Source organism: Cherax quadricarinatus, chromosome 53 (assembly GCF_038502225.1).
Source record: "Cherax quadricarinatus isolate ZL_2023a chromosome 53, ASM3850222v1, whole genome shotgun sequence".
NCBI classification, from domain to species: domain Eukaryota; kingdom Metazoa; phylum Arthropoda; class Malacostraca; order Decapoda; family Parastacidae; genus Cherax; species Cherax quadricarinatus.
Window position 1 is genome coordinate 18,648,525 of NC_091344.1, and position 13,432 is coordinate 18,661,956.

The 13,432-nt window shown below is 37.5% G+C and overlaps 1 protein-coding gene across 2 annotated transcripts in view; it reads left to right on the plus strand.

Moving 5' to 3' along the window:
- LOC128692336 (probable RNA-binding protein 19) overlaps positions 1–13,432 on the plus strand; it is an 81,452-nt gene that overhangs the window by 31,736 nt on the left and 36,284 nt on the right. For both annotated transcript variants that reach the window (XM_053781447.2, XM_053781446.2), the window contains exons 8-11: positions 110–249; positions 2,784–2,863; positions 7,922–8,100; positions 8,441–8,617. In XM_053781447.2, the coding sequence (XP_053637422.1) occupies positions 110–249; positions 2,784–2,863; positions 7,922–8,100; positions 8,441–8,617 (576 nt within the window). The remainder of the gene's footprint in view (positions 1–109; positions 250–2,783; positions 2,864–7,921; positions 8,101–8,440; positions 8,618–13,432) is intronic.

A 13,432-nucleotide genomic window follows, 5' to 3' on the forward strand; every position in this document is an offset into this window, starting at 1 on the left:
TTTGTTCTTGTACATTAATCTCATTATTAGTTGAAGTGACATTATGAAAATATTTGTAATTTTCATTTAAAGGATGTCACATTGTATTAACTATTTTTTGCCATTTCAGAAGGTTTAAGCTTTAAGGAAAATAAAGCTAAGGAGAAGAAAGTAAGAGCTGGATCCTGGCACAACTGGAACACACTCTTCATGGGGAGTTCTGCTGTTGTGGATCTTATGGCTGACAAGTATAACAAATCTAAACAAGAAGTATGTTACTTTAGTTCACTCTTTGTTTCTATTTCTGTCACATAATTTACTGTTAAATATATAATGACCTGCAGCTACAACTTAATAATGTACAATAAGCAAAATTCTCCATGGGGAACTGGAGAAGAATTTTTTCTTTTTAGTTCAAACTGCCTTGGTGGGACACAGCTGGTTCATTGGAAAGAAGAAAATCAAAATAACTTTAATGAAAAACAGTGAAATTTCAAGAGCTTTTTTTTTTTATTTCTTTTTTTTTTTCTCTCTTTTTTTTTTAACACATCAACCATTTCCCACCAAGGAGTTTGTCTACAGATAGGAATTATAATTGAAATAGCATTTAACATTTTAACTGTACAACTTACTAACATGTAAGTAGCGTAAGTAAACAACGAAATCAGGAGCTGTTGTTCCAGACCAGCTGCCCTACCAGCAAATAACCTTTGCAAGTGGCACTGTAGGCATTCCAACTATTGAAGTAACTTTTCCTTTGTTTATTAACTCTGACTGTTTCGGTCGGTTATATACATCTTACGAGCCAATGTGTTTGATATATATATACACCTACCATCCAACTTATGACCTGCTCGACTTACGACCACTCGACTTACGACTGTGTTTTTTATGCCAAATTTCTGGGAAATAAACAACTATTTGTGTTGTACACAGTGTTTATCCTAAACCTTACAGTATAAAATACAGTACTAACAGCATAAAAAGTAAAGTAAAACATGAAATACCAAAATAAAACAAAAAATTAGTCATTACAAAAATGTTTTGTTGATATTCAGTAGTAAAGTTTGACTTATGACCATTTCGACTTACGACCGGTTTTTCGGAACCGAACTCTGTCGTAAGTCGGATGGTAGGTGTACTCCAAAATTCTAACGACTTCAAATCAAGCAGGAGAAAGCTGGTACTCCCACATGTGAGAGAATGGGACTATGTGGTCAGTGTGCGCAGTATAAACAAAAATCTTGCAGCACGCAGTGCATAATGAGAAAAAAAAATCCAACCGTGTTTTTGGATAAAAACGCCGACTTTGAGGTGTATTTTTGTATGGTATTTATTTTTGTATTCTCGTTTTCTTGGTCTCATTTGATAGAATGGAAGGCATATTGTAGAAATAGAGAGGATTTTGATTGGTTTCATGATGAAAAGGACCCTGAAATTGAGCTCAAAGTACCAGAAATGTTTGATTTTTGCCGATGTTCAAGAGTAAACAAATGACATCATTGTCCAATGAATGTCCAACTAGCTATTCTAATATGCAGTCACGAATGGAGTGACATTATTTATACAATTATTAGAATAATGCAGTAGTCTGCATAACAGTAAATCTTCTATTTTTTGTGTAAATAAAAATTCAAAATAGAAAGCAAGAGTAATATAAGAGGGGCCTGGAGACATGACTGATAAACAGAGAAAATGTTATTTTAGTGCCAGGAATGTCTGCGTTGTTCATTCTGGACCCTGTTTTGAAATTGGCATATTTTTTAATTTGTGTGAAATTGGTCAAATTGCCCATTTCTGACCTCTATATTGGGTACTTGAAATCAGTAAATAGGCAGTTTCTTGTACTTAATCAATAGAACAAATGGAGTTCTAAAGAAATAGCTATGAGTTTGGTTGACCGGAACAATGTAATTGGCCGAAAATAGGGCTCCAAGTGAGAGAAATCGCCAGTGCATAAATATCACCAAGATCGCTAACTTTATAAGAGTGCAATTCCGTAAGTTTTCCATCAAATTTCGTACTTTTGGTGGCATCAGCATCGGGAAAAGATTCTCTCTCGTTTCATTAGCTTTTCCCCAAATATTTTGCAGCACTGAGACACACTCTAGAATTGAGGGTTACGACAGTTAAAGGGTTAATCATGTCCCCAGGCCTTTTCTGTATAACACTTGCCTTCGATTTTGAATCCACCATCACACACACACAAAAAAAAAGTGAAAATTCTCCCAATTTCTCGGTTAATAAACAATAAGCAAGAGTGCTTACTCATGGTTTAAGCCTTCCCAGTAATTGATACAGACTTATTAATAACCCATAAAACAAACAGGGGGTGGTGATTAGGGGTGCCTTCTACCTTTTCCCTGTAAAATTGCCCAAAATTGACTATTTCTTCCATTTTGAGTAATTTTTTTGGCCACTTCCAGTCTTAAAGCAACCAAAAACTTATGAATAATATTAGAACCTCAAAACCCACCCAAAAAAATTTCCCAGAATCTTTTTTGTTCCCCAATCACAGGATCAGTGGTTAATGGTTTCAATAATGCACTGTGTGGGGTAAGATTTTTATACTGTGTTCACTCAGAGCATACACGCATTCTCTCATGTCTGCTCCAAAATTTGCCAGTCACAGCACACTTGAGGACTCTACGAATTATAAATGCTAATACGTCATGGACAGCGATCACTGGGAAGTACGAATGTGTGATCAACAGCTTTTAAGGGTTAAATGGTTGTTTTGGTAATATTTGTTTCCTAAATCATACCTAATGTGCACGTGACTCTAAAATGCAAATATCTTCCAGATTCTGCACTCTGAAGGCAAGCAGAGTGTAGCAGTCAATCTTGCTCTTGGTGAAGCTCAAATTGTTGCTGAAACAAAGAGGTGAGTATTCATTATATTATGCTTGCTTATTGATAGTAGCCCTGGTTTTTACTATATGCCCCATCCCTGAAAGGTTCCTTGATGATGATGAGGGGCTCTTGATCCAAGTAATAGAACTTCTCTTCCTCTGCTTTGAGTCAGACTTGATTGCCTTTTATTCCCCTAAGCACTGTTTGATCCCAATGGAATAATAATAATAATATTATATGCCTAGAATAATAATAATATTATATGCCTAACTTCTTGTGAATGTGTAATATTCATAACATGTATTGTATTAAATAATAATATAGTGGGGAGAAAGGAGAGAATAACAAATTTGCACATTAACACTTCACAACTAACCTACATTACAGAGAGGAAACTTTAAACAGTTTTAGTCCCTCCTGAACTTTTTATCATGTAATGAGTTGATAATACTCCAGCATATATTATAACATCATCTGTAGATTGCAACATCATCTGTAGATTGTAACATTGTAGCATTACTCTGAGTAACTTGTTCTTCCATATCCTATATATATATATATATATATATATATATATATATATATATATATATATATATATATATATATATATATATATATATATATATATATATATATATATATATATATATATATATATATATATATATATATATATATATATATATATATATATATATATATATATATATATATATATATATATATATATATATATATATATATATATATATATATATATATATATATATATATATATATATATATATATATATATATATATATATATATATTTATTTATTTATTTATTTATTTATTTATTTATTTATTTATTTATTTATTTTTAACAAACCGGCCGTATCCCACCAAGGCAGGGTGGCCCAAAAAGAAAAATGAAAGTTTCTCTTTTTAAATTTAGTAATTTATACGGGAGAAGGGGTTACTAGCCCCTTGCTCCCGGCAGTTTAGTTGCCTCTTACAACACGCATGGCTTACGGAGGAAGAATTCTGTTCCACTTCCCCATGGAGATAAGAGGAAATAAACAAGAATAAGAACTAGAAAGAAAATAGAAGAAAACCCAGAGGGGTGTGTATATATGCTTGTACATGTATGTGTAGTGTGACCTAACTGTAAGTAGAAGTAGCAAGACGTACCTGAAATCTTGCATGTTCATGAGACAGAAAAAAAAGGACACCAGCAATCCTACCATCGTGTAAAACAATTACGTACAGGCTTTCATTTTACACTCACTTGGCAGGACGGTAGTACCTCCCTGGGCGGTATATATATATATATATTATGGTAGTAGGTTGGTAGACAGCAACCACCCAGGGAGGTACTACCGTCCTGCCAAGTGAGTGTAAAACGAAAGCCTGTAATTGTTTTACACGATGGTAGGATTGCTGGTGTCTTTTGTCTGTCTCATAAATATGCAAGATTACAGGCATGTCTTGCTACTTCTACTTACACTTAGGTCACACTGCACATACATGTACACATTTATTTATACACACTCATCTGAGTTTTCTTTGATTTTATCTTAATAGTTCTTGGTCTTATTACTTTTCCTTTTATATCCATGGGGAAGTGGAATAAGAATCTTTCCTCCGTAAGCCATGCGTGTTGTAAAAGTCAACTAAAATGCCGGGAACAATGGGCTAGTAACCCCTTTTCCTGTAAAGATTACTAAAAAGAATAAGAAAAAGAAAATTGTCAAAGTGGGAAGTCTGAATGTGTGTGGATGTTGTGCAAATGATAAGAAAGAGATGATTGTGGATGTTATGAATGAGAAGAAACTGGATGTCCTGGCTTTAAGTGAAACAAAGCTGAAGGGGTTGGGAGAGTTTCAGTGGAGAGGAATAAATGGGATTAGGTCAGGGGTTTCAAATAGAGTTAGAGCTAAAGAAGGAGTAGCAATAATGTTGAAGGATAAGCTATGGCAGGAAAAGAGGGACTACAAATGTATAAATTCAAGGATTATGTGGAGTAAAATAAAGATTGGATGTGAAAAGTGGGTTATAGTAAACGTGTATGCACCTGGAGAAGAGAGAAGTGTAGAGGAGAGAGAGAGATTCTGGGAAATGTTGAGTGAATGCATGGGGAGTTTTGAATCAAGTGTGAGAGTAATGGTGGTTGGGGATTTCAATGCTAAAGTGGGTAAAAATGTTAGGGAGGGAGTAGTAGGTAAATTTGGGGTGCCAGGGGTAAATGTAAATGGGGAGCCTTTAATTGAGCTATGTGTAGAAAGAAATTTGGTAATAAGTAATACATATTTTATGAAGAAGAGGATAAATAAATATACAAGGTATGATGTAGCACGTAATGAAAGTAGTGTTGGAGTGGTTGGTACTTTTGTTTAATAAATGTATGAAAGAAGGGAAGGTACCTAGGGATTGGCGGAGAGCATGTATAGTCCCTTTATATAAAGGGAAAGGGGACAAAAGAGATTGTAAAAATTATAGAGGAATAAGTTTACTGAGTATACCTGGAAAAGTATACGGTAGAGTTATAATTGAAAGAATTAGAGGTAAGACAGAATGTAGAATTGCGGATGAGCAAGGAGGCTTCAGAGTGGGTAGGGGATGTGTAGATCAAGTGTTTACATTGAAGCATATATATGAACAGTATTTAGATAAAGGTAGGGAAGTTTTTATTGCATTTATGGATTTAGAAAAGGCATAATCACTGTTTTTGCAGAGGTGCTCAGAACACAACAGTTTAGAAGCATATACGTATAAAGATACACAACATATCCCTCCAAACTGCCAATGTCCCAAACCCCTCCTTTAGAGTGCAGGCATTGTACTTCCCATTTCCAGGACTCAAGTCCGGCTATATAAAAATAACCAGTTTCCCTGAATCCCTTCACTAAGTATTACCCTGCTCACACTCCAACAGATTGTCAGGTCCCAAATACCATTCGTCTCCATTCACTCCTATCGAACATGCTCATGCACGCCTGCTGGAAGTCCAAGCCCCTCGCCCACAAAACCTCCCTTACCCCAACCTTTTCGAGGATGACTCGTACCCCGCCTTCCTTCTACAGATTTAAATAATCTCCATGTCATTCTACTTTGATCCATTCTCTCTAAATGACCAAGCCACCTCAACAACCCCTCTTCACCCCTCTGACTAATACTTTTATTAACTCCACACCTTCTCCTAATTTCCACACTCCGAATTTTCTGCATAATATTTACACCGCACATTGTCATTAGACAGGACATCTCCACTGCCTCCAACCGCCTCCTCACTGCTGCATTCACAACCCAAACTTCACACCCATATAAGAGCGTTGGTACTACTATACTTTCATACATTCCCTTCTTTGCCTCCATAGATAACGTTTTTTGACTCCACATATACCTCAACGCACCACTCGCCTTTTTTCCCTCATCAATTCTATGATTAACTTCATCCTTCATAAATCCATCCGTGGACACATCAACTCCCAAGTATCTGAAAACATTCACTTCTTCCATACTCCTCCTCCCCAATTTGATATCCAATTTTTCTTTATCTAAACCATTTGATACCCTCATCACCTTACTCTTTTCTATGTTCACTTTCAACTTTCTACCTTTACACACACTCCCAAACTCATCCACTAACCTTTGCAATTTTTCTTTAGAATCTCCCATAAGCACAGTATCATCAGCAAAAAGTAACTGTGTCAATTCCCATTTTGTATTTGATTCCCTATAATTTAATCCCACCCCTCTCCCGAACACCCTAGCATTTACTTCTTTTACAACCCCATCTATAAATATATTAAACAACCATGGTGACATTACACATCCCTGTCTATGACCTACTTTTACCGGAAAGTAATCTCCCTCTCTTCTACACACCCTAACCTACACACCCTCACTATCCTCATAAAAACTCTTTACAGCATTTAGTAACTTACCACCTACTCCATATATACTTGCAACATCTGCCACATTGCTCCCCTATCCACTCTATCATATGCCTTTTCTAAATCCATAAATGCAATAAAAACTTCCCTACCTTTATCTAAATACTGTTCACATATATGCTTCAATGTAAACACTTGATCTACACATTCCCTACCCACTCTGAAACCTCCTTGCTCATCCGCAATCCTACATTCTGTCTTACCTCTGATTATTTCAATTATGACCCTACCGTACACTTTTCCTGGTATACTCAGTAAACTTATTCCTCTAATTTTTACAATAATTTTTACAATTCCCTTTATATAAAGGGACTATATATCTAAAAGAAAAAAATGGCAGTAAGTATTTCTTATTTTGTTGTCTTGCTATGGTGTATATAATGTAGACCTTGTCTGAGGGCTTCCCAGAAGTAGAATTTGAGTTAGTGTCATTGTTAAATTGTCCTCAAAAGATGAAGCTCACACTTCAGAGAAACCTTGCCCAGGTGAAGAATTCTATGGCTCTGTCTTTATTTTACCCTATAATATTTTACAGTATTTAGAGCAGCTTGGAAATCCAACAGGCATATGTAAGCACATTAAATAGGAGTGAGTGGACGTAAGTTGTTTTTATGACTTGATGTGCTGTTGGAATGTGAGCACGGTTAGATTTATTAAAGGATTCAGGGTAAGCAAGTTAGCTAGACTTGAGTCCTGGAAGTGGGAAGTACTGTGCCAGAACTCTGAATAAGGGGTGGTGGTATTGCAGTTTGGAGGGTCATCTGAGCTATAATGTCAGTGAGCCACTGCTGGCAAGATGGTGATAGAGTGAGTGATGGTGAATGTGTTTATTCATTTTTGGGTCACCCTACCTTGGTGGTAGACAGCTGGTTTGTTAAAAACATTTAGATAAAATTTCTGAATAATCATTACTAGAATACGGTATATTCTATATACATACTGTATAGTAGTTTTTAATATGTCCATTATGTGTTAAATCCTGTGGTTTGTCAGTGTTTTCTGAATGAAAGGCTGCATTCATATGGTCACCCATCCAGTTACTGGTCAAACTCAGTGGTGCTTAACTTGTATAAACAAGCAACAAACATCATCCATTATGCTCTGCCAGTATCATTGTAATAATATTCTTTACATTTTTATCTTGATAGGTTCCTAGAGGATAATGGAATATGCTTGGAGGCATTTTCAAATCCAGATGTGCAGCGATCTAGCACAATCATTTTAGTGAAGAATCTGCCAGCTAAAACTACTGCCAAAGAATTATTAGAAATTTTTGGGCGATATGGAGAGCTTGGGCGCGTAGTTGTACCTCCCTCTGGTGTATCAGGTAAAGTTTATTCTCTCTTCATTTTCACTCAGCAGTTACAGTATGATGGTAATGGTGTTATATAATGCCTAACAAAAAAAATTCTTCTAGTGTTCTCTTAAGTTTTTATTTGATTTTTTTTTTTTTTTTTTTTTTTTTTTTTTTTTTTTTTTTAGCACAATTATTTTCCACTAAGGCAAGGCGATCCAAAGAAGGAAGCACATTCACCATCACTCATTCTCTGACTGTATTTTCAAAAGTGCATTGGACATCACAGTTCCTATGTGAACTTCTTCATCCGTACCCATCCTAGTAATGAATTATAATTAATGTTTTACTCATACTCTGTTTCCCTTTCTAGGTGTTATCGAGTTTCTAGATCCAGGTGAAGCAAAGAAAGCATTCTATAGTTTGGCTTACTCAAAATTCAAGTATTCTCCCTTGTATCTGGAATGGGCTCCAATACAAGTTTTTAAGACAGAATTCTCACCTCAGCCACAAAAGGAAAACAATCAGTCTTTAGAAACTGATAAGGAAGGTATGTAATGCAAGGTTTAATTTATATTATTAGTAAACAGTAGACAGCAACCACCCAGGGAAGTACTACTGTCCTGCCAGATGACTGTGAAACAAAAACCTGTAACTGTTTTGCATGATGGTAGGATTGCTGGTTTCTTTTTCTGTCTCATAAACACGCTAGATAACAGGGATATCTTGCTACTCCTACTTACACTTTGGTCACACTTCACAGACACGCACATGTATATATATATATACATACATCTAGGTTTTTCTCCTTTTTCTAAATAGCTCTTGTTCTTTTTTATTTCTTCTATTGTCCATGGGGAAGTGGAAAAGAATCTTTCCTCCGTAAGCCATGCGTGTCGTATGAGGCGACTAAAATGCCGGGAGCAATGGGCTAGTAACCCCTTCTCCTGTATACATTTACTAAAAAAGAGAAGAAGAAAAACTTTATAAAACTGGGATGCTTAACCCTTTGAGGGTTTTGGTCGTACTAGTACGTCTTACGCGTAGGGGTTTTTGACGTACTAGTACGCATAAATTCTAGCGGCCTCAAATCTCGCAGGAAAAGGCTGATAAGCCTAGATGTGAGAGAATGGGTCTGTGTGGTGGGTGTGCGCAGTAGGAAAAAAATCTGGGACCCAGTGGTGCATTGTGGGAATGCCATCATAGTACACAATTTCCACCGTGCCCTGCGGTAAGAAGTTCCTCACTCCTCGGCGAATTGGGACACTTTTGTTCCCCAGTGACAGTTCTAATACAGATGGAAGTGACAGTGAAGATGAGTTTCAAGGTTCTGGTGAGGTTTTGACCGAAACTAATGACCATAATATGGGTAATAGTGAGGAAAACCCAGACAACCCACAGCCTTCCACCTCTGGTGCTGGGCCGTCGTTCAGTTGTACCAGAATCAAAGAGGAAACTCCTATTTTCCAAAATCCCAGACTCAGATGTGAGCATTGGTGATGATAATGATAGTGATTATGAACTACAAGCTCTTCAAACTTGTTCCAAGAATGGAGGAGGAGGAGGAGGCAGAGGAGGAGGAGGCAGAGGAGGAGGAGGCAAGAGGAGGAGGAGGCAAGAGGAGGAGGAGGCAAGAGGAGGAGGAGGCAGAGGAGGAGGAGGAGGAGGAGGAAGAAGAAGAAGAGGAGGAAGAAGAGGAGGAAGAGGAGGAGGAAGAAGAAGAATACGTAATGATAACAATAATACATAATAATAATACATAATAATAATAATACATAATAATAATAATACATAATAATAATAATACATAATAATAATAATAGGTAATAATAGGAAAAAAGGTGAGTGGTGCGTTGAGGTATATGTGGAGTCAAAAAACGTTATCTATGGAGGCAAAGAAGGGAATGTATGAAAGTATAGTAGTACCAACACTCTTATATGGGTGTGAAGCTTGGGTGGTAAATGCAGCAGCGAGGAGACGGTTGGAGGCAGCGGAGATGTCCTGTTTAAGGGCAATGTGTGGTGTAAATATTATGCAGAAAATTCGGAGTGTGGAAATTAGGAGAAGGTGTGGAGTTAATAAAAGTATTAGTCAGAGGGCAGAAGAGGGGTTGTTGAGGTGGTTTGGTCATTTAGAGAGAATGGATCACAGTAGAATGACATGGAAAGCATATAAATCTATAGGGGAAGGAAGGCGGGGTAGGGGTCGTCCTCGAAAGGGTTGGAGAGAGGGGGTAAAGGAGGTTTTGTGGGTAAGGGGCTTGGACTTCCAGCAAGCGTGCGTGAGCGTGTTAGATAGGAGTGAATGGAGACGAATGGTACTTGGGACCTGACGATCTGTTGGAGTGTGAGCAGGGTAATATTTAGTGAAGGGATTCAGGGAAACCGGTTATTTTCATATAGTCGGACTTGAGTCCTGGAAATGGGAAGTACAATGCCTGCACTTTAAAGGAGGGGTTTGGGATATTGGCAGTTTGGAGGGATATGTTGTGTATCTTTATATGTTTATGCTTCTAGACTGTTGTATTCTGAGCACCTCTGCAAAAACAGTGATAATGTGCGAGTGTGGTGAAAGTGTTGAATGATGATGAAAGTATTTTCTTTTTGGGGATTTTCTTTCTTTTTTGGGTCACCCTGCCTCGGTGGGAGATGGCCGACTTGTTGAAAAAAAAAAAAAAAATAATATGTAATAATAAATGTTCACCCATGACAGTAACAAGATAAGGGGAGATAACATCTGATAAGTGCTGACGTTTGATGAGGGTAAATGAGGGTAGAGCTGATGCCAAAAGATGAGATGAACATCGCCCTCCCTTTGTTTTTGCTGGTATACTAACATTTCTGTCTGTCTATTTGCCTGTCTGTCAAGCTCCCTGTCTATCCGTCTAGCTCTCTGTCTCAGAGAGCCACAAGACTGCGTCATCACTTTTACTCACATCTTCAAGCAGAGTATAGCACTTTGTCTGGGTTTCTTGGGTTATCCTAGGTAATTTATACTATGTATACTTGTATTTATGTGTACCTGTGAGACAGAGATAGACAGACAGATAGAATGAGGGAGAAAGATAATTAGATAGAATGGAGGAGGGGAAGCAGCATCCGACCCCATTGTTTTGACAGGCCGGAGGGGGAAAGAGTAATGAGCCAATATGTCACTTTGACAGCTGCCGACTCCTTGTAATTTACACTATGGACGAGGAGGAGAAGGAGGAAGAGTAGGGGGAAGAGGAAGAAGAGGAGGAGGAGGAAGAGTAGGAGGAAGAGGAATAAGAGGAAGAGGAGGAGGAAGAGGAATAGTAGGAGGAAGAGGAAGAAGATGAGGAGGAGGAAGAGGAAGAGTATGAGGAAGAGTAGGGGGAAGAGGAGGAAGAGTAGGGGGAAGAGGAGGAAGAGGAAGAAGAGGAGGAGGAGGGTGGAACACTAGTACACTGGTACTGGTACACTAACATTTCTGTCTGTCTATTTGTCTGTCTGTCAAGCTCCCTGTCTATCTGTCTATCCATCTAGCTCTCTGTCTCAGAGAGCCACAAGACTGTGTCATCACTTTTACTCACATCTTCAAGCAGAGTATAGCACTTTGTCTGGATTTCTTGGGTTATCCTAGGTAATTTATACTATGTATACTTGTATTTATGTGTACCTGTGAGACAGAGATAGACAGACACATAGAAAGAGAGAGACAGATTGAAAGAGATAGAATGAGGGAGAAAGATAAAACACCATTGTGTATGACACCATGTTTCAGAGTTCCACAAGCTGCAGAACTAATAGGAATATGTTCAGTGACTGTATATTGGTATATATATTATAGAACAATAATAATAAACAATGTTTTGTATTGTTTGTTTTTGTAAACAAGTTTTGTAAACAATATATTGATAATTATGTTTGTGTGCTTATTGTGTTGTATACAACGAGTGTATATATGTACATTGCACCTTACTTTGGTCTCATAGGCCACATAAGTTATGTGAAAAAATAAAATAGTGAAAAAAACAACAAACCTTCAAATACAAGTAAATCAAAGTTTACCGGGTGAGCGGCAGTCGCCGCTGTTGCCATACGCGGCTCATTTTCTGCAAACTTCATGCATCCATATCTCCGTAAGTATTGATGGTAAAATTTTTTTGTTTATCCTATAATGTTTAGAAAAAAAAACTCTATTTTTTCATAAGAAAAAATAATTTTTTTTTTTTTTGAAATTTGGCCGACCCTGAGAACGAGTTTCGGAGAGGGCCTGTCGACCCTCAAAGGGTTAAATGTGTGTGGATGTAGTGCGGATGACAAGAAACAGATGATTGCTGATGTTATGAATGAAAAGAAGTTGGATGTCCTGGCCCTAAGCAAAACAAAGCTGAAGGGGGTAGGAGAGTTTCAGTGGGGGGAAATAAATGGGATTAAATCTGGAGTATCTGAGAGAGTTAGAGCAAAGGAAGGGGTAGCAGTAATGTTAAATGATCAGTTATGGAAGGAGAAAAGAGAATATGAATGTGTAAATTCAAGAATTATGTGGATTAAAGTAAAGGTTGGATGCGAGAAGTGGGTCATAATAAGCGTGTATGCACCTGGAGAAGAGAGGAATGCAGAGGAGAGAGAGAGATTTTGGGAGATGTTAAGTGAATGTATAGGAGCCTTTGAACCAAGTGAGAGAGTAATTGTGGTAAGGGACCTGAATGCTAAAGTAGGAGAAACTTTTAGAGAGGGTGTGGTAGGTAAGTTTGGGGTGCCAGGTGTAAATGATAATGGGAGCCCTTTGATTGAACTTTGTATAGAAAGGGGTTTAGTTATAGGTAATACATATTTTAAGAAAAAGAGGATAAATAAGTATACACGATATGATGTAGGGCGAAATGACAGTAGTTTGTTGGATTATGTATTGGTAGATAAAAGACTGTTGAGTAGACTTCAGGATGTACATGTTTATAGAGGGGCCACAGATATATCAGATCACTTTCTAGTTGTAGCTACACTGAGAGTAAAAGGTAGATGGGATACAAGGAGAATAGAAGCATCAGGGAAGAGAGAGGTGAAGGTTTATAAACTAAAAGAGGAGGCAGTTAGGGTAAGATATAAACAGCTATTGGAGGATAGATGGGCTAATGAGAGCATAGGCAATGGGGTCGAAGAGGTATGGGGTAGTTTTAAAAATGTAGTGTTAGTGTTCAGCAGAAGTTTGTGGTTACAGGAAAGTGGGTGCAGGAGGGAAGAGGAGCAATTGGTGGAATGATGATGTAAAGAGAGTAGTAAGGGAGAAAAAGTTAGCATATGAGAAGTTTTTACAAAGTAGAAGTGATGCAAGGAGGGAAGAGTATATGGAGAAAAAGAGAGAGGTTAAGAGAGTGGTGAAGCAATGTAAAAAGAGAGC